General features: G+C 46.2%; 1 protein-coding gene across 1 annotated transcript in view; it reads left to right on the top strand.

Annotated features, from left to right (window-relative positions):
• The first annotated feature begins 200 nt into the window (after positions 1 to 200).
• Positions 201 to 21,779, top strand: part of adamts6 (ADAM metallopeptidase with thrombospondin type 1 motif, 6) — a 57,089-nt gene continuing 35,510 nt past the window's right edge. Inside the window, exons 1-11 of the mRNA XM_042081546.1 lie at positions 201 to 857; positions 2,014 to 2,118; positions 2,362 to 2,815; positions 3,149 to 3,510; positions 6,977 to 7,151; positions 8,006 to 8,220; positions 8,473 to 8,556; positions 8,924 to 9,069; positions 12,375 to 12,418; positions 15,933 to 16,038; positions 17,889 to 18,035. Of these exons, the coding sequence (XP_041937480.1) occupies positions 2,719 to 2,815; positions 3,149 to 3,510; positions 6,977 to 7,151; positions 8,006 to 8,220; positions 8,473 to 8,556; positions 8,924 to 9,069; positions 12,375 to 12,418; positions 15,933 to 16,038; positions 17,889 to 18,035 (1,376 nt within the window). The 5' untranslated portion in view covers positions 201 to 857; positions 2,014 to 2,118; positions 2,362 to 2,718. The remainder of the gene's footprint in view (positions 858 to 2,013; positions 2,119 to 2,361; positions 2,816 to 3,148; positions 3,511 to 6,976; positions 7,152 to 8,005; positions 8,221 to 8,472; positions 8,557 to 8,923; positions 9,070 to 12,374; positions 12,419 to 15,932; positions 16,039 to 17,888; positions 18,036 to 21,779) is intronic.

Raw genomic sequence — 21,779 nt, 5'->3', positions numbered from 1 at the left:
TGTAAATGGGCCTGCTAGTTAACAATTAGACAGTTTAAAATGGCAGGGAAGGTTTTTGTTTAGGAATTGTTTTTTATTGTTATTATTATTTTCTTTTTAATATATTTCCCATTCAAACTCGACAGTCCCTCAAATGGTGGCCTGGGAAAAAATCCGACAGGTGAGAAGACATGGTCTGCATTAGGTCTAGTGTAAAAGGATGTTCTCTACAGCATGGAAGCCCATATGCTACTTAAAAGATGCAGAATCCTTGGATGACAATTTCTCTGTCCCAGACACTGCGCCCAAATAGTAGGCCTAGACTAGCCTACCCCTAAGTAGCCCCCCCGGTGTCACGTGACCTGACATGCGCACTCTGTTCAGCACATCTGTATGACGTCAGGTCGAACCTCCCAGTGTGATGCTGCCAATTTGAAGCGGCTCTTGGCTTGGGGCCGGCCGACCTATTAAAGAGGGCTACTTCTGCTCAACTAGCTGTCCTGCATGCAACGCTCCACTGTGTATCTGTGCTAGTTTTTGCACAAGTAGAAAGGCCAAAGAATTTGCGACAGCAAATAAACAAACAGACACCTGGATATTGCCGTACATTGAGAGCGATGTGCATGCGAATAAAATGTTTTCTTCGTTAATTTTGAGCAATGTTAATTAACGGATAATCGTTTTGCCAGATCAGTTGATACTGAGCACCTCACCACCGCTTTGAAGGACAGTCACCGTATTTGTAGGCATCAAAGTCTGATGATGGCTTAAGCGGAGACAGTGGGGTAGAAGAATGATGAACTGAGCCGGGAACTTCAGTGCGGAAGAAGTCCATTGTCTGTCTTCTTCTTTGAGTGTCTGGGACAATGAAGATGACGGTAACTATATGTTTGTACAGTCTGTCTGCACGCCGCTGCCATGGGCATTTCTTTAGGTTATCTGCCCACGAGGAAAAGTAGGAAAAGATTGATGCAGATGCAGTCTAGTGTGTAGGCTACGGTAGACATAATGAAAACTTCCGATGCTAAACCCAAGAGTTGGAGTAGAATTTACTCTGTCTTCTGCTAAGGCTGATAGCCTATAAAGTTTGTTACTCTGTGTCTCTTGTAACGGACACGTTTACGACAGTCATCATCTTGATAGACATAGGATGAATATGTGCAAATGACAGCCGTTTCAAACAGGGCTCTCTGGTTAAATTAAAAATGTAAACGTAAGAATGTCACGAAGGCTAGAGTTTGTGACTTTTGGTGAAGCCAGAAAACCAGACAAGACCCCCTGGAACTGTTCCAGACGTTAGTGTCGGACTGCATCAGAAGAGATCAAGATGCCTAGATCAGCAACACAAATACTCAATCATGCATTAAAGCTACCGACACCTACGTCTGCTGTTAATCCAATGAAAGTTTGCAAGTCCATTGCCGGCCATCACAAATTGTACCCGTCATTCTTTAAAAAAAGAAAAAGGGAAAGAAAATAAAGTCTGGACATACGTCAGTGTGTTCGGTGCCTTGAAAGTTTTACCCAGACAACTGTAGCCTACAATCGAGTATATTGTCGATGGATTTTAAACGGCAACATTTGTAGCCTACAGTCTACAAAACGAAGTGGACTGTAGGCTGTATATTGAGTGCGACTGGTGCATTGGAAGGCAATACGTGCCAGCAGTCTGGGTCAACCACACTTAAGCCAAGTAGATTTAGTTCTGCTGTCTGCGTCTACGAGGAACAGAAGTTCTTCCATCAAACCTGATCCACGTTTACGCCCTCCCTGTGTTTTTGGACGGTTTCGCACAAATGGATCCGTGTAGGAATTTACTGCCATGCTGCTTTGTAGATCCTCACGGGATTCCCTTTTATAGATGACTAGGGCTTTTCGTTTGGTGTGTTAAGTGCTGTTGTCTGAAATTGTTGTTGGCAAAATATGCGCAAGTCTGGAGATCTTTATGCTCCCCTGCTTTGTAGATAGCCTAGTTATTTTTTCCCTGGAAGCTGTAGGCTAAAGATCTGTGACCATTTTAATTAATTTCTTAAGGTCAACATGAACTTGTCCTCCAAATGCTGTGCCTCATCAACATGCTGGAGCTGAAAACTGAAAGCCTGTTACGTCTTTGATGAGAGAAGAAGTGGGCACCTTGAGGTGGGTAACCGTGAATAAGTGATGTCAAACTGAATGAGCAATGTGAACTTTACAACACACATTTAATCACATTTTTGATTGTTGTTGTTAATACATGTCAGCATGCATAAAACAAGACAGTACTGGAGTAACACATCCAAAAATCAGTTCATGTTTGTTAGGCCTATGTCAGTCTTTTATATTTTTTCTGCTATGGTTTATTATTTGGGTTATCACTATTTGCAATCCTTCTGTCTTTTTCAGCCCAGCAGATGGATAGGTCAAGACAGGCTCACAGTATAGATCTGCTGCTTTGGAATTACTTGAAATAAGCAAACAAGGCTTGTTGTTGTTGTTGTCATCATCGTCTTCTCCCATGGCTGGCGCATACGCTGGGGCTCACACAGTCCCCACCTGGAGCTGCCCCCAGTCTGCTGAGCTGTGAGAGCGTGGCTGCCACAACACAGAGCACACCGCAGTACAGACCCGTCAGTGATCGGCCGGCATGGCTGTGTTATGGTGCAGCACTGGACTGAGCAGATCCTTGTAGCCCACCTGTAGCCTCCCACCCCACCCCGCCAACCCCCCTCCCCCAGCCCCATGCCAGATTTTCTCTAAATTATGGAAATTTTGTGGAAGACGCTGACTTGGATATTGAGCCTAGCAATGGCCGCTTCAGAATCTCAGAACTACAATAGACTCTCGCATAATTCTCAAGGTAGGACAGAGCCTCTGTTTCTTTATGACAATGAAGGCACATTAAGTGACATGAGCACTAGTGTTTTACCCCTCTTTATGTCAGGGGAACATATTTAGTGTTCAAATATGATATCCACTATTTAATTTAACTAACGTTGTTTTGGTAAATGATGCAAGCCAAGTAAAACAAATGGCAATAGTTCATTGTAGAAGCCCATGCCTGTCCATTCCTGTTACAGTCTACTGTTATGGTCCGTTCTGTGTTCGTCCATGTTATGGTGTCAAGTTTCTGTTCTACACTGTTCATGTCCCTCACCCAAATCTTTCTCCCTCTTTTCTCTCCTCCACCTAGAGGAGTTCCTGACTCGTCTGGAAGACTACCAGGTGATAGTCCCGTTCCGGGTCAGCAAGACTGGCGAGTTCCTCAGCTACACTGTGAAGCAGCACCGGCCGGGCCGCCGGCGCCGTGGCACGGACCCGGCAGAACCCGTCGTGGAACCCCACGTCTATTACCGCCTGTCGGCGTATGGGAAGCACTTTCACCTTAACCTGACTCTAAACCCCAACCTGGTGTCAAGACACTTCACTGTGGAGTACTGGGGCAAGAGTGGACAGGAGTGGCGTCATGCCATGGTTGAGAACTGTCATTATGTTGGATACCTACTGGACCAGTTCAGCACCACCAGGGTGGCTTTGAGCAACTGCAAGGGCTTGGTGAGTACTAGTGTTATTTTGGAAAACTTCAGGGTGAATTCGAAATTTGAATTTGAAATGTGAGCAGTATTGTACAAGGTTGCTTTGCATGGTGATCTACTACATTCTACAACCATCATACCCAACATCCTTGGGCCTTCGTTCCCAGTGATGGTGTTATGTTAACTGCTTTTGTTGTGGTGCTCGACTATGCAGTGCTCGGGTAAATGCTGCTTCTCAAAAAAGATAAGTGATTTAAATCACCATTCACAACTTCCCATCCAGCCTGTAGAAGCAGAGTAGTCCAAACAGACAGCTCCTGAATCCAAAGAAGCTCTTGCGAAAGCTGTGTTGGATTTTGAAATCTTACTGAAGAACGGCCCTGCCATGGAGCAGAAGCGACGATTGGACATATGCAGAACTTGTAAAAAGCCCTCAGTGGTGTACATGAGTCTGCGCAGTCTTGTGGAAAAGCCCCCAGTTAAGTTCTGTATTTGAGTACAGTCTGCGCAGTCTTGTGGAAAAGCCCCCAGTTAAGTTCTGTATTTGAGTACAGTCTGCGCAGTCTTGTGGAAAAGCCCCCAGTTAAGTTCTGTATTTGAGTACAGTCTGCGCAGTCTTGTGGAGAAGCCCCCAGTTAAGTTCTGTATTTGAGTACAGTCTGCGCAGTCTTGTGGAAAAGCCCCCAGTTAAGTTCTGTATTTGAGTACAGTCTGCGCAGTCTTGTGGAGAAACCCCCAGTTAAGTTCTGTATTTGAGTACAGTCTGCGCAGTCTTGTGGAGAAGCCCCCAGTTAAGTTCTGTATTTGAGTACAGTCTGCGCAGTCTTGTGGAAAAGCCCCCAGTTAAGTTCTGTATTTGAGTACAGTCTGCGCAGTCTTGTGGAGAAGCCCCCAGTTAAGTTCTGTATTTGAGTACAGTCTGCGCAGTCTTGTGGAAAAGCCCCCAGTTAAGTTCTGTATTTGAGTACAGTCTGCGCAGTCTTGTGGAGAAACCCCCAGTTAAGTTCTGTATTTGAGTACAGTCTGCGCAGTCTTGTGGAGAAGCCCCCAGTTAAGTTCTGTATTTGAGTACAGTCTGCGCAGTCTTGTGGAAAAGCCCCCAGTTAAGTTCTGTATTTGAGTACAGTCTGCGCAGTCTTGTGGAAAAGCCCCCAGTTAAGTTCTGTATTTGAGTACAGTCTGCGCAGTCTTGTGGAAAAGCCCCCAGTGGCGTAGCCTACCTGAGCGGAGTCTGAGTGGAGTCTTGCTAAGAGCCTTGCTGGTGCACCTGAGTGCAGTGTGCATCTAGTCCTGCTGGTCCCTCATGTCACCGCATTTGCAGCCTCATCACACATTTCATCTGAAGGGGGGACGTGAGGGTTTGCTGAGTTGGCATTCCATCACACACAAGTGTGTCCGCGAGCATACACACACACACACACACACACACACACACACACACACACACACACACACACACACACACACACACACACAACTAAGAACGCAGAGAGCGAGCCTCAGTATCTGAGTCATTTGATGTTGTCTTTAGACGTCTCTCCCCGAGAGTAACTGGCCATTAGGGAGCCTTCCACCACGAGAGTAACGTTAGCTGCCTTTTGAAAGAAGACATGTTGGATTCCGCTCCTTGTTTCTACAACACATGGACACGCCGCACACACACACTTCCGTGCACGGACACACACACACACACACACATAAATCTTTGGGAATTTAGAGTCACTTCGCCTGGTCCAGAGGCCCGGCTCGAGGCCATTATGTTTCCACAGACACAGGCGTTTGCAGCCACACTAAAAGCCTGAAAGCAACATTCCTGTCGGCCCAACCTTTGACTGGAGGTCAGCATCGCCCCCCGTGTCGGTTCATTAACGCTGGCTCACCTTCCTTTGATGCTCCTCAGGGCTGCAGCTGCTAGTGCTGGCATTAGCCAGCTACCCCCCCCCCCCCCCCAACACACACACACACACACACACACACACACAACCATGACCACCACTCCCCCCCTTCACACACTCCACTTCATAAGCTCCTTATAATGAACCCCAGAAACTTGCCTGGCCTCACAACCTGCGACAGCATCAAAGAAGCATGCGCTGGAGATGCCCCTCACAAGTTGAGAATTACAGCTGATAGCTATACAAGGCCATCAAAGCCATGAGCAGCAATACCATCCATCTTAGCTGGCAGTTACTGCCACAGGTTGGACCTGGTCCCCTTGTGCTGACAAGTTTGAGAGCCTGTTGTAGCATTAGCAACTCCATGGCAGAGAGGCATGCATTCCACAAGTCTGCTAACTACAGAGCTTTCATAAAAATGTAGGATTTATGGATGATGACTCATTGGGACTCACTATTTATTTGTATTTGATGGTAAGCATGATCCAGCAGAAGGTGATCTGTCATACTAAGCTTCTACTATATGATCTGAAATGTGTTGAAGCCATAAAAGTTAAACAAGGTTCACACACATACACTCACCCCTCCAGGAAGACCTAATCCTTAAAGCCAGGCAAGGACCAGTTTAAATAGTATGAAAAATGCATTATTGTTGTTGTAGCTAAACATATTGGCACCCCACACACAAGATCATAAATTGAGATAAAGTCTGCTTTACTTCATTCATTTTAATGAAGCCAAAAATGGAAAAACATTCCCCTGAAACATATCAGCGCCATAATCTCTCAACTTGCCAAAAAGCATACTTGAGTACTTTGATTTGTGCACCACAAGGTTAATGTCAAATGTGCTTTTGTTTTCCATGTGTAGCAGTTTATTTTTCCTTTGTCAAAGATTTTAATTGGTTTCATTGTGGTTTTACAGACTCTGAGAAGATGCCAATGTTTTTTATAAACACACTCTGAAGTACTTTTACAATTTATGTTGCACTGGGGGTGATTAAGAGCACCACACTGTGTGTTTTGGTTTGCTTCCCAGTAATGATGGTGTTGTTCTTGTATAATTGCTGGTGTGAATGTGATGTGCCGCTCTGATTTGGGCTGTTTGGTGTTTCTGCTGTATGACTACAGAGTGTGTATAGCAGCCTCCTAATGCTCTCGGCATGGCTGTTTGTATGTACACATGATCATGCATGTTCTGCATGAGAGGAAATGTGTTTGCTCACCTGATACCTTAGCCCTGGCTGTTATCAGGCCCAAGATGTGAAGTAGACAGTAACCTTCTGTTGACATTTAAATGAGAGTAACTGTTTACTCCCTTTCCCCTCCAGATAGATAGATAGATAGATAGATGGAATAATGGATGGATGGTAGTTGAACATAGGGCATGGATGGATGGATGGATGGATGGATGGATGATAGCTGAACATAAAGGATGACAGGATTCAGAAGAGGAGTGAATGAAAACAACTGTATGTGGTCATTGAACTGCAGTAGTTTCTGCTGTTTTGTTATGTGATGTCTCTGTTGTCTGTGACTGCCTGATTATGTTTAACCTCTCGTTTCTCATGTTCTTGTTCTTCTCTACAAGCATGGTGTTATTACAACAGAAGACGCGCAGTATTTAATTGAGCCATTAAAGAGTATATCCTCCAACAATTCCAGTGAATTGAATCTCGAAGAAGGACAACCACACATTATTTATAAAAAGTCTTCCATTCCATCACCACAAGAGCCGAGTGAGGAGTTCAGCTGTGGCCTTTCAGGTGGGTGACCCTCTTACATCCTCTGATTGCTTACAACAATTTCTGATCCTACAGTCACAGTACAGATTAGTGCTAATCAAAGTCTAGGATTATTGCATAGACACAGCAGTTTAGGATGACGGTGTAGGTCGGAGACAAACCCCTCCTGCCTCTGGTCACAGTGGGGCCTGTCAGTGTTACAAGGCCCCTTGGAATCATCCAAGCTTTCCCCCACTTTACGGCATCCTTGTCTATGGTGGTGGACTTCAGTGAATCTCAAAGCGGACCATCAGTGTAATTTTTAACAGGCTTAATTCATGATGGGAGCGAGAGAAGAGGCAGTGGCGCTGGTATTTGGGCCACGGTGCTGTAGGTCACGGTGAAGACATGTCATGAGGAGGAAACCGGCGTGCCCTGGCCTGCGTTATCTAATAGCTTTTTTTTTCTTCAGGTCACTGGGTCATAAATCTTCCCGGGCTTCCGGGTCTAACAGGCAGCTAGTGCCTGAGCACCTCACACCTCACATCCCCTGTGTTCAGATCAGACCAGTCCGATTTCACAAGTATCAAACTCAAGTATCAGACCCGTTCGTCGCAATGATTATGCCTTTTCAAATGAGATCACCGTAGACTGTTACCACCCCTGCATTTACACGTGTAGCGTACAGTAGGCTTGTAATTATAACACAAAAATAATTACATCCTTATGTATTTCTGGCAGCCTTAGTGAAAGCCTGTCTTCCTCTTTCTCCCTCTTTCTCCCTCTCTCTCTCTCTCTCTCTCTCTCTCTCTCTCTCTCTCTCTCTCTTTCTCTCCCTCTCTCTCTCTTTCTCCCTCTCTCACTCTCTCTCTCCAAATCCCCCGGACTCCTGTCAGACCTCACATGGAGCAGGACCCCCTTCCCCGCCACCACCCACACAGCCGCTAACAACACCCCCCCTTCGCCAGAGCCCAGTGGTGGTGGCCGGCGGCCTAAGCGCTCGGTCAGCTCGGAGCGCTTTGTGGAAACGCTGGTGGTGGCCGACAAGATGATGGTGGGCTATCACGGCCGCAAGGACATCGAACACTACATCCTCTCCGTAATGAATATTGTAAGTTTGACCCTGCACCACAGACTTACTGTCTCCATTTGTTGTACACTGTAAGTGTAAGTTCTGTAATTCATGCAGCAATCTGCCTCAAGCTTAATTAAAGATTAAGGATGCTGTGTGTTTTTACCACAGTGTAATTACAATCATAGGTTAAAAAACTCGAAACCAAGAAACCTTTTCAGTGAGACTAGTCGGTGGCCCATGGATGCATTTTGTCTGACTTTGTGTCTTTTCTTCTTTTTTGGAGGTCAGGTTGCCAAACTTTACCGTGATGCCAGTCTTGGAAACGTTGTGAACATTATTGTAACCCGGCTGATCATCCTGACTGAAGATCAGGTATGTTGACTATGATGCAGATGTATTTTGTATACATTCTATTTTAAATAATCTTGTATTGTACATATACAGGATTCATACAGATTTAAGAACCGGTAGAAGTTCGTTCAACATCTTTTATGTAGAGAAGATGTGAACAGAAATGTTCAGTCTTGCCTGATTGGCACTAAACTTTCAGCATTGACCTGTCTGTCTGTGAAAGTCATAAGGACCAAGACTATCATGATGACTGTCTGTGGCTTGTGCTCTTTGGTTCTTTGTTGGTTGTGAGCACAGTTGTGTAAGGCAGATTGGATTTACACATGTAATGGACTTTAACTCTTGTTATGAATCGGAGCGTGACCATTGAGTGTATGCTCTATTCCAGCCAAACCTAGAGATCAACCACCATGCTGATAAGTCTCTTGACAGCTTCTGTAAGTGGCAGAAGTCCATCCTGTCTCACCAGGGAGATGGGAACAGCATTCCAGAAAATGGCATAGCTCACCATGACAACGCTGTTCTTATCACCAGGTAGGTTTTGGTCACCCAGTTTCAATCACATATTTGGAGTTTAAGAGTTTGGTTGAGCTTAGTTTCCCACCAAAGACTGTTCTATGTATTGGACATTTCTCTAAGGTAGTATTTGAATATCTGTATCACACAGTTTTGTGGTATGTGATGTAAGTACAGTATCGGTGTATGGTACGACGATATGTGAGAAGTTTCATTTTAGAGGCCTTGAGTTCAGACAGAGCCGGCTAAATTTAGCCCAGCTCCCCAGACTGCCTATTTAGTGCTAATTTCAGATGAGATGTTGGTCTGTGTGCCAGTTTGGCCGTATCATAAAGTAACACTTCTCTCATACTAAAATCACCAGAGCCCTGACTGAACTAACAATAATAAAATAAAATAAACCTGATCTGGTCTTGCTGATTAAGTGTTGATAAGATGTGAGATGATGCTAATTGTGTTAATATAAGAATATGCTAAGTTCATGTGCCCCTCTTAGTAAGCTCTTAGAGGCTACTTTTCCAAATTACATCTCACCTTCCAGCTTCTTCAAACTCATGCAAATGTTCAACTGCGTTCTTTCAAGCATACCAGTCATGCTACAATTTATGGGTGGTAACTGTGTTGTTGCAAAACAATGTCATTACCTGCAATAGACCTTATTGTTGTCTGGCTGTTTTGGCTACATAACCCTAGCAACTGAAATATATATTCCTGGCCTGTTTTGTCTAAGGGGGTGGTTGTCCTTTTAATGACCCAAAGCCTCTCTTCAAATTGTGTAAACTGTACTTGTATCAGTCATTAGTTTGCAGTTCTTTTGAGTGAGCGTGCTCTCCAACCTTTTTTTCCTTTTCTTCTAATGGAATGCAACCTGTGAAGTGCTAGCATGGCTTTGCTCCCGATAGAGGAAGCGTGCCATATTCTCCCCTGTAGGCCTTAGCCTTATCGGACGTAGAGGCTAGAAATTTGTGCAGAACAAAAGAAATCACCGAGTCACATTTCATTGCTCTGAAGGATAAATATCATCTCTCTCCTGCCTGATCTCTTGCATGAAGGTAGACAGCGCTGGGATGCGAAAGTGTCTTTCTTTCTTTCCTCATTTTCTTCAATGTATCCTTCTTTCTTTTTTTTATTTGACTTTTCTTTCTCTGTGTACATCTTTCTCCTTGTATCCTGCATGTTCTCTTTCACCGTCTCCCTCCCTCTCCCTTACTGCCGTGAACCCTGCGAGATCCTTGCCAAAGATCACCCCTCACCTCTTAAAGCTCTGCTAAAGCAGAGGAATGGCTTTATTGGCCTTACTTAGCCTCTATAGGCCCTGGGCTCCTGACTGATGAGGCTCCAGGGAGCCGACTGCCCACTCTCTCTCTCTCTCTCTCTCTCTCTCTGGGCTCTGCATCATGGGCACAGCCCCCGAGGAGCCGGTCTGAGCCTTGGCGTCCCCTCCGTATGACGTAGGATGACCCCGGCTCTCTGGCTGGGGCTGAAGTGCAGGGGGAATGCTATAGCCTTGTTTGGAATGTGAGTAACAGAGACAAAAGAGTAGAGAGAGAGATGGAAAGAGAGAGAGAAAACGACAGAGAGAGAGAACGATAGACAGAGAGAGAGAGAGGGAGAGAGCACAGCGGGAAATTAAAGAAACTAAATCAAAATAAACAGTTGTCCTAATGAGGTCAAGGCTGGTCGTCCTGGAGACTGTAACTCTTGGTTTTTGGAAGGCATCCACCGCTGAGGCAAGGGGTCCAGGGGACCAAAATTAAATTTTCGCTGTCCTTGCTTTTTAATACATTAAAAGCCTGGCCGTGATTGAAGTGCTTGTGCTCTTTTAACAAAACGAGTGTATTGTTAATGTTTGACATAAAAGCATCATCTGAGTGTGTGTCTATGTGTGTGTGTGTGTGTGTGTGTGGTTGTGTCTGTGTCTGTGTGTGTGTGTGTGTATGTGTCTGTTCAGCGTGTGCGTGTCTATCTGTGTGCCTTCCACTAGTAATTACTGGGTTGTCTACAAATGTAATGGATTGCACGAATAATGTTTAAATTAAGGTGCTTTGTGCTCTTTCTGGAGTACTCGGCATAGTTTGCAAACTTTTAAATCCAAAAAAATGTCTCTCTTTTGTGTGAGTCCGTTGTCCTCGCCCATATTTAAAATGTTGAACATTGCATCCTGGTTGCTTTTGAGGGTATCTCTAGACCACACTGAGATTCCTTTGGGATTCCAAACTCAGCAGGATCAGTAGCAGATAACCTGCAGTGAATAGCACATGCAGAAGGGCCGCATTGGTTACAACAGACAACATGCAGAGAAACACAGCCAGCAGCGCTCCATTGGGCTGCAGTACAGTATAAGTATAAGTATATATACTTTTTTGATCCCGTGAGGGAAATTTGGTCTCTGCATTTAACCCAATCGGTGAATTAGTGAAACACAAACAGCACACAGTGAACACACAGTGAGGTGAAGCACACACTAATTCCCGGCGCAGTGAGCTGCCTGCTACAACGGCAGCGCTCGGGGAGCAGTGAGGTGTTAGGTGCCTTGCTCAAGGGCACTTCAGCCGCGGCCCACTGGTCGGGGCTCGAACCGGCAACCCTCCGGTTACAAGTCCAGAGTGCTAACCAGTGGGCCTGCAGTCACCTGCAGTAAATAAGACAAGCAGCAGATGACTCAGATCTAGCGCAGATAGAGCTCAGTTCAATTTAGTTTTACGACTTTAGAGTGCTATTGACAATAGACATTGTCTCAAAGCTATTTACTGAGCCTGAGGCCTGAACACCCCTGCCCTAGTGCACAGTGACATTGACAAGGGAAACCTTCCCTTATCTAGATAAGTTATCAGAGCAGGGTCAACTAAACCTGATCCAAATCTGTTCCGGGATCAGTTTCGTGGAAAACCGGCCCCTAAGCTACTGCTCTGTCCCAGCTGTGTCAAATGTGTGAAACTGAGTCTGACTGACGAGGACAGCCAGTGTTGCTCTGCCCCACAGTCAGTGAGATAAGAAGGAGGGTGGGGGGTTTGGGAGGGGGGGTCACAGGGAGGGATGCGTGTAAACACTCCTGAGAGATGGCAGAGATGGTATAGTTATGGACAGCAGGTAGAGGCTGTTCAGGATCAGGTTTGATCTTTTACTGACATCTCTGGAGATGTGGAGGAGGACTGTAATGTTGCAGCTGGGATCTTGCTTTTGTTTCTGCAACCCAATGCTTGTCCCTCTGGCATCTCATTGTCCCCCCTCCCCCCTCTCTTTTTTCTCTCTCTCTCTTGCTCTCCTCTCTCTCTCTCTCTCTCTTCCTCTCTCTCTCTCTCTCTCTCTCTGTCCCCCCTCAGGTATGACATCTGCACATACAAGAACAAGCCCTGTGGAACCCTTGGTGAGTACTGATGTTCCAGACTGTTCTGTCTGATCAGGCCCAGCTTGGCTACTTGGTTTGTTGAGTGGTGCATGTTGAGTTTTGTGTGTTGAAACTGTCTTAATCGTCTCATTGAGATGATCCAGTACTCAAACCACACTCTTAATATATGACTGAGACCACACAACACCTCACACCTCTCTGCATACAATACTTATCTAGAATACCAAAGCTAATTGCTCTTCTGCTATGATGATCATCAAAGAATTAGAAACTTGGTCAAAAGAAATTCTTAGAATCCTTGGACTCTGTAATCATAGTCCATAACGTTCAACTGGCTACAAGTACATTGATCAGTTGGGGAAATGATTGGACTTTATCCACTGCATATTGTACTGACTGGATGAAATGACCTGTAGTAGCCGAGTCAGGGGGGAACAGCTAACATTGCTTACAGAAGTTTTATCATTTCTCCTCCAAACAGAGCACCTCTAAATATTAGTCCTCTTTGTGCTTGTCTGTGGGGATTTCTCTTCCTTGAGGCTGCTTGGAGTGATCCAGGAACAGAGGAAGCACATATTTATTTTTTGAGAAAGGACAGAGCTCTGTGTATTTTTTTATCTGCGTATTTTTGGCTTGACTGTGGGGAGTGAAAAAAACCCCACCTTATCTGTGAGAGGGCACTTCAGCAGGAACAGTATATCTTTGGAGTAATATTGAGACCCCAGGGGTGAATAAAAACACACACATTGCTCTTTCTCTTTCACACTACCCACCTAGACACACACATGCACACACACATATTATTGAGACTCCAGGGGTGGTTTGACAGATTGACCGCATTCGTCACATTCCCCTGCTTTCTTTAATTGCCCTGCCATCTGCTCAGCTTCCTCACTGCTCTCTTCTCCCTAAACACACACACACACACACACACAGACACCACCACCACCACCACCCATTGCCCCACTCTCCCAGAGAGATTCATGCCCTCAGAGGTCAAAGGTGAAGGGGCAACGGCGGGTGTGGAGATAATGCCACCACGACCCTCAAGTTAGGAAAACAACTTTCAGCAGAGACCCCACCACACACACACACACACACACATACACATGCACACACGCACACACACACACACGCACACACCACCTTCACCTCTCTCTTTCTGCTCTCTCTCTTTCTCTCCCCTCTCTCTCTTTCTCCGCCCCTCCAGTATGGACTCTGTCCGCCCCCTTCCTGTGTGCTGTCAGGGCACTCTTGTTTGGAATGGGGGTTAAGTGGGAGTAGTGGAGGTGGGGAGGGGTGGGAGGGGGGCAATAAGAACTTCACCACTGGAATGATATGAAGAAGAGAGGGTGAAGGGCCATTGACAAACCCCCACCACCAAAACCAAATACACACTCTAGAGGTTCCAACACTAATACAAGTCTATTAGTGTAATAGTCTAAAAGACTTTTAAAATCACTAGTTGATGCTGAAGGCAGTGGTCATGGTCGAAATGGCTAAAGGCCAATGTATGGAAGTACTTCACCAAAAATGAGACCTGTTCCACAGTGATATGTTAGTGGTGTAAAGCCGTACTAAAGTACAATAAGAACGTATCTGCTATGGATGACTACCTAAAGATGAAGCACCCGCTGCCAACATGCCGACAGCTAGCACTAGCAGCAATGTTAGGAGAAGCACTGTACTGATACAGAATGACTAGACGACTAGATGACGACTATTATGAAAAACTGTCAACTAGTAAAAATCAGTAGTCGTGAAACGCCTACACACACACACATACACACGCACGCACACACACACACACACACACACACACACACACACACACACACACACACACACCATTCTGTTTCAAGTCCAATAACGAACACCAAATTCCTGTGAAGCAAAGTGTGGTGGGGGCTGGGGACAGATGGGCCATCTAGCAGCTTTAGTTCCAGCCATAGGGGTCGAAGGTCAGGAGATACTCCTGCCCCTGCCTCACGCTTGGGCTGTTTTCTTTTTCATCTTTTTTCCCTTTGTGAGTCCCAGTGCAGTCATCACCTTCCATGTACAGTAGCCTACATCTCTTCTCCCCACATCTGGTGTGGAGTCCGAGCCGTTTGGAAGCCAGCTTGCACACACTGCTATCAGCCCAGCCTGCCCGTAACCTTCTCCTAACAGCTGAAGATTAAATCTGGGAAGAGTGTGTGGTGGTGCTGGTGCTCTCTCTCCCCCTCGCCCCCTCGCCCTCTCTCTCTCTCTCACACACACACACACACACACACACACACACACACACACACACACACACACACACTCTGTGAGAGAGAGAGAGAGAGAAAGAGAGGGTGAGGGGGAGAAAGAGACCCAACACACCTGGAATCTGCAGAGGCTTTCTCTCCCCCCACGACAGCCCCACCAAGAGCACCAGCAGCACCCTGTCTGAGAGCTCAAGTGCTCTGGAGCTCCCCTCCTCCCTCGCCTCTCTCCAGCTGGTTAGGTTACACCTCAGGCCTGGGGTCTGTCTTCAGACCATTCATACACACACACACACACACACACACACACACACACACACACACACACACACACACACACACACACACGATGAGACAGACAGACGGGCAAGGACACATGTGCTTCTGAACGCTTCGTTTCATTCAAATGAAGAAACATTGCTGTTTAATTGTGGTTCAGACTGTGTGGCTTTCAATGAAAAATGTCCTTTTGGCGGAATGTGAATGAGAGGTTTGCGTTTGGATTACGCCATAAATTCATTTGGCGTTCTGCTTCTCTGTCACGCTAACATTTTCATATCAGCAATAATAATAATCCTCTCTCTCTGTTCTCTCCTCTCTCTCCCTCTTCTCTCTCTCTCTCTCTCTTTCACCTTCTTTCAATCTTACTTACAGAGTTTTGAGATGAAGAAAACTTCTATATATTTTTGAGAGAAAAAATGAAAAAGTTGTCTTGAATTCCCAGCTCTGGTTTTCATTACCAGGTGGTCCCTTGCTACCTGGAGTGAAATGTATAAATCTAACCCCTTGTCTAGACATTTTCCAGCTCCAACGTCAATGTGTAGAAAAAAAAATGTCTAGCCGAGGGATGCTAAACTCCCCCTTGAGGTTCGGTTAAATGACTCGGGGAGTTTGATTTTGCACTGCCTCCAGCTCCCTGTACCCTGACTGACCAGTGGGGAAATGAGAATGCCGAAAATGTGGCCTTCCTGATGGTCACTTGTTGAAGTAGCTACATCCAGTGTAAAATATGTGAAGGGTGAACAAAAAGTGTCTGGTCTTGCATTGACCTGACTCTGTGTGTGCATGCATGGAATTGTGTGGTTGTGGATGTGCTTGTGCATGCTTGGGCTAATGTGTGTGTGTGTGTGTGTGTGTGTGTGTGTTTATTTGTGTGCATATGGGTGTGTATGGACTTATTTATGGTTGTTCATGCTAATGTGTTTATATATATATGTGTGTGTGTGTGTGTGTGTGTGTGTGTGTGTGTGTGTGTGTGTGTGTGTGTGTGTGTGCGCCTCTGGCAGGCCTGGCCTCTGTGGCTGGCATGTGCGAGCCAGAGAGAAGCTGCAGCATCAACGAGGACATCGGCTTGGGATCCGCGTTCACCATTGCCCACGAGATCGGCCACAAGTGAGTCCGCCACACACACACACACACACACACAGACACACACCCCCCCCCCCCCCCTCCCTCTGCCCTCCTGTTGCCGGGGGAAGCACGGGCGGCGCACTCCGCAGCTGCAAACCAGCTGTTAATCAGAGCGGGCTACTGACAGCGCACAGACATTTTATTTAGGATGGATTCAGGCCCAGCGTTTATCGCTGGGAAATACATAGCAGCCTGTCCAAACGTGCCTGGGCAGGGAGCATTCTCTAGGACTGATGGCCACTGCCGCGGAGAGTCTGGATGTTTTAAATAGTGCTCTCTCTCTCCCTCCTCGCTCGGCTGTTGATGCGTGCAAATGGTTTGCAGAGATTTATTTGGTATGTGGTCATTTTAACTGTTGGACTTTTTTGGAGCTACCTGTCAAATTGTTCGTCGAAAGAATTTGTTTTTTTTCGAGAACTGTCCAGTTTAATATCTTTTTCTCTCAGTATTCCGCGAAAGCATAAATTTCAGCCCCTATTTTTTTGGACAAATTCATCGGTGAATTATTTTTGTCCTTGCAGACCCTCCACACACGAGTGTCCACACAGCCCCAAGCCCCCCCCCCCCCCCCCCCCATCGTCCACCTCCCCCCTGCCTCCCCCCAACTCCCGTTCGCTAAGAAAAACAGTGGTGATGTATTGGTCTACGGAGCTACCCGGCAGAGTTCACCCGCATGGCAATTTCCTTTCTTCTGTCTCGTGTCTGCTTCTGTTGTGGAGCAGTTGTAAAAATAGTCCCCTGCTTTTTAAAGGAGTACTCCACCAAGGCTCTCGCTCTGGGCTCATGGACTTCCTGAGGAGAGTAAAATGTCATAAACGTGAGCCTTAGAAAAACACAGAGGGGTTGTGTGATGTGGTTGGGTTTGTTATTTGCATTAAAACCTGATTTGTGCTTTTGGACAGGAGAGGAAAAGTAAGCTAGGAGGTCTTAGAGAAAGTAAGGTGATCTCTCTTTTTTTTTTTTGTTCGGTGCCTGATATCCAGACAAATGTGCAGAAGGAGGGAGTGGGGGAGGGGTTGAAGAATAGATTTTGTATGATGATGTATTTGCAGTTTGGAAGTCTGCCTGTAGGTTAATGGTATGTTTGGTGGAGACGGAGAGAGGGGGGGAAAAGCAAGAAAGAGAGAGAAAGAAGGAGGAAGTGAGAGGGAGAGAATGAAAAAAGCGAGAGAGCGACAGGAGGAGGAGAAGATGAGGAGAGAGGCAGAGAGAGAAGGAGAGAACTGGAGAGAGAAAGAGGGAGAGCAGGATAGAGAGAGAGGGAGAGCAGAATAGAGAGAGAGAGAGAGAGGAAGAGCAGGATAGAGAGAGAGAGAGCAGGAGAGAGAGAGAGAGAGAGAGAGAGAGAGCTGGAGAGGGAGGGAGGGAGGGCTTTGGGAGCAGGGCCAAGAGTGCAGGGTGGTGATTAGGACTCTTTCTGGACCCTCCAGAGATGCAGACAGGCCGTGCCCTTTGACCCCCCGCCCGTCACACAGCTGTTTCAGACAGAGAGCCCTCTCTTTACAACGTCCTCCACACACACACACACACTAAAAACAAAACTGCCCCAGGTTGTCCTCGGCCCCCAGGAAGGTTTTTCCCCCGAGCCTGATTGACATACACTGACTCCTGCTGGCTGTCCTGTGTGTGTGTGTGTGAGTGTGAGTGTGAGTGTGAGTGTGAGTGTGAGTGTGAGTGTGAGTGTGAGTGTGTGTGTGTGTGTGTGCGTGCACATGTACTGTATGTGTATGAGTAAGTGTGTGAGGGAAAAAGAGAGTAAATAAGTATGTGTTCAGTCACATGCCCCCCCCCCCCCCCCCCCCCACCCATCCCTGTGTGTGTGTGTGTCATAGCTTCGGCATGAACCACGATGGCATCGGCAACTCCTGCGGCACCAAGGGCCACGAGACTGCGAAGCTGATGGCGGCCCACATAACGGCCAACACCAACCCCTTCACCTGGTCAGCCTGCAGCAAGGACTACATCACCAGCTTCCTGGAGTAAGTACAGAGGGGGGGAAACATGTTTTCTCCATTAGTCAGCCGCCTGCAAATAACCCCCTCGCATCAACATCCTTCATCGGAGAAAATAAATAAGAGCCCATTTTTAGCCGTATTTTACCCAGCAAGACCAGGACGCGTTCAAGATCAATTGACTAGAGCCAGATACCACATGCTGCAATGGCCTTGGATCAGAAAAAAAAGCAAAACCAGGTAGAGCGAAGCTCAGCTGCGTGCAGAGTGCAACGTTACCTTAGAAGCCAGCAGCTTGTGTTGTGATTAGGAGTACGGGGAGGGCTCCGACTTTGCATTGGCTTTTAACCCCTCAGAGCGATTCTTACTTTATTCGGAAGTTATTCAAGCAGGATGTAAAACATTTATTTTTTTACCTTTTTCTTATCAACCCAAACGAACAAGCATGTCATGCCTTGCAATATTTTTGAGCGCTAAGATATGATGCAATTCTTGTACTGGACGTCTGAAAGAAGTATAATGTAGAAGTATAGTATGAGAAGTCTGGTTTAGAAGGGCTATAGGTGTCAGCTCTAATAGTACGCTATGTAAACCTCGAAGGCTTGCTCACAATTGTCCTTTATACGGTAATGGACATATGATAGTGAGTGAAGTGAAAAGTGAGATGGAACAGAGTAACAGACCTTTTCCCACTAGAGGTGGCACAGACGCATTGCTGGGGTGGACCTGCGTGCTCTCTGGAAGGCTCTGCTGTGTCGGTCTAAGGGCCTGATGGATGGTGTGTGTAACAGATGTGGTGGCTGCTCTCACATCCTGAAGCCCACTAGAGTCAAGAGGTGGGCCCTGGAGGCTTTGTGTGTGTGTATGTGTGTTGTGTGTGTGTGGGTGTGTGTGTGTGTGTTGTGTGTGTGTGTGCACGTGCATGTGTGTGCATACATGCATGAGTGCATGTGTGTGCGTGTGTGTGTGTGTTGTGTGTGTGTGTGTACATGCATGAGTGTGTGTGTGTGTGTATGTGTGTGTGTGTGTGTGTGTGTGTGAGCCTGTGATTAGGAGCGGCTCCTGTGTTCCTGATGGGATTTTCACACAGGCTCACCTCACAGGGAAGCTAATGAGGTAAACTGAGAGCAGGGCAGGTAGTGGTCCTCTGCTGGAGCCCCATGTCAGGTGTGCTTGGGTCAGGCAGAGTCCTGGCTGTTGGGTATTGATATCAGCCCTAGTTAGGGACATGGGCCTCCAGAATGGGATAACTAGGCCAGGGTCTGTTCATGTTTTCCAGGTTTTAGGTTTCCTTTTTAATTTAGGTTACCAATGTAGGTGATTTGTGTCTTGATTTAAGTATTTTAAGTCAGGGTGGTGTTGTGTAACTTGCATTGAATAACACAGATCTAATGTCTTCGCTATTAGGGATGCATAAGTTCTAGTACTTTCCATCTCTAAAAAATGGAATTAGAATAAGCCTTATAAAGTTAATAGAACAGTTTAGAAGATGGTGGGCCAGTGTAGTGTACATACTTGTAGTCTTGCAGTGTTCACTGGATTGTATATGTCCTGTCTGCATCCTCTGACCATGTGAGATGTTCCTTATTTAGAGGCTGTGACAGGACTTGAAGAACATTTTTTTATGACATTTTAAACAGGGACAAACACAAGCTTGTAGTATGTGGTGAGCAGATCACAGATGTTTTTGGTAGGCATTTAATGTGCACTCGCTAGGCTGCGTGGGTTTTGGTGTGTCTCAAACAGAGTTCCTTCCTCTCTGCTCCGGGTGCAGTGTTTTGGCATCCGTGCGGCCAGAAGGAAGCTTTGTTGAATGTCAAGTAATACTTTCTATTTTCTGCAGCGACTATTTTGTCTCTCTCCGAACCAATAAACGGAGAGGTTTGTGCCTGCAGCACACGAGCCTTCCAGAGCCGCTGGCCCCGGCATGTCTTTCTCCCCAGTGGCCGAGGCTCTCTCCAAGCCAGAGAGACGGATTAGTCTTCCAAACAACCGGGGAAGAAAGAGAAATCTCTGCAGACGAAACTTAATATGCCATTGCCCCCCCCCCCCCCCCCCCCCACACACACACACACACACACACACACACAGACACACACACACACCACCACCATCACCACCATCACCACCACCTCAACGTTCTCACCCCCACCCACCCCAGGCAAGACCTCAAGTATTCCTTCCTTTGCAATGTATTTGGTTTAGTCTTCAATTAGATTAGACCTCCAATACTCTGGTTGGAAGCCAAGGATCCTGATTTCAGCGAATGCTTCCCTCAATTCTTAGAGAGAGAGAGAGAGAGAGAGAGAGAGAGAGAGAAAGCCTCTCTGGTCTTGAGCAGTTTTGGACCGAGGGGTCCCATCAGCAAGTCCACTGTCAGCTGGTCTCATTTGATGTGTTGCTCCATAAATTGGAGTGTGATCAGCCATGAAAGATCAATTTCTCTCCTCCTCCTGCTCTCCCTACCTTGTGGGACTCTATTTGTCCAAGAAATAAACTCAGCTTCATCAGTAAAGCACTTGGACTCCAGTTCATCATTTGAATGTACTTGGAAGAATAGATATTATGGACTCACTGAATTAGAATCAACATGTCTGTATGAACAATGGAATGTCAGGGTCTGGCAGCAATGCTTCCTTTATCAAGTATTCAGCTGTCCTCCGTTAAGATTTAATTTAGTTTTAAGCCTCTCTTCACACTCTGACTCTTGGTGCAGCTTGTTTGGGCTGAATAGAAACATTTTTTATCTTGAGTATTGATCTGATATAATACACTGTCCAACAAATTAATTTACTGTCAGAGTGACATATTAAAAGTGTTAAAAATGGCACATTTTATTTTAATGCTTGTTTTAAAATCCAAAATACTGTCACCGACATCATAATTTTGTGAAAATGGTGAAGGAGGTGTGATCAATTGGTGTGACCAAAGATTATACATAGGTATACATAGGAACAAGATATTTCATCAGGAGCCACTTCCGGAAACCCGGATCGCACAAGAGGGGGGGGTCAAAATCCCCCTTTATGCAGACCACAGGCAGCAACTGCTCCATTCAAGTCTATGGCCATAGCTCAGAATTTCACCACATATGCTAAGATCTTGGTTCTATAGAGTTAGGAATGTGAATTTTGGGCACGTTTTGATGATCCTCAAACCCTTCTGACCATTTCAGGTAAATTTTTAGCACTTTTGAGCATTCCTGTCTGAAGAAAATCAACCTTATATTGGGTGTGCGCCTGTTATTTTTTCTGCTGTTGGCTGTTTGCTACGTACGCTCATCAACACGTCGACACACCTCTTTATGCAGACAGGCAGACATTTCTTCGCGCCCAAAGACATGAACTACGACAAACTATCTGTCCTCTGCCTATGTATAATCTTTGGCGTGACTCTCTATGGTCGGTTTACCGTTACCGTTACCTGTTTACTGTTAGGAGACAAAACAAAACAAAACTTCTAGTAGAACTCAATACCTGTGCTTCCTTACGTAGAACAACCAGTCACAAAGTTTCTGTTTGTGGGCTGCCAGTCCCAAAGCTTCCCTGTTGAACTGTATCCAATCATAATTGTGGCCCAGCCAATGCCTGCAGACCTCCCCAGTGAACTGCTGGAAGGAACACCATGGGTCTTTTCAAATCAGAGAAAAAATCTCCCGAGGGTGTTTAATATGGCAGCGAGGCATCAAGGGTCATTCTAAACTAATCAAACTCTTTTTTTCTGCCTCCTGAGATGCCCTCAACCTGACCATTTAGTTTGGAAAGCAGTGGG

This window comes from Alosa sapidissima, chromosome 23 (assembly GCF_018492685.1).
Source record: "Alosa sapidissima isolate fAloSap1 chromosome 23, fAloSap1.pri, whole genome shotgun sequence".
Classification (NCBI taxonomy): domain Eukaryota; kingdom Metazoa; phylum Chordata; class Actinopteri; order Clupeiformes; family Clupeidae; genus Alosa; species Alosa sapidissima.
The sequence above is the reverse complement of the archived record's forward strand: the minus strand, read 5'-3'. Positions and strand labels throughout refer to the sequence as shown.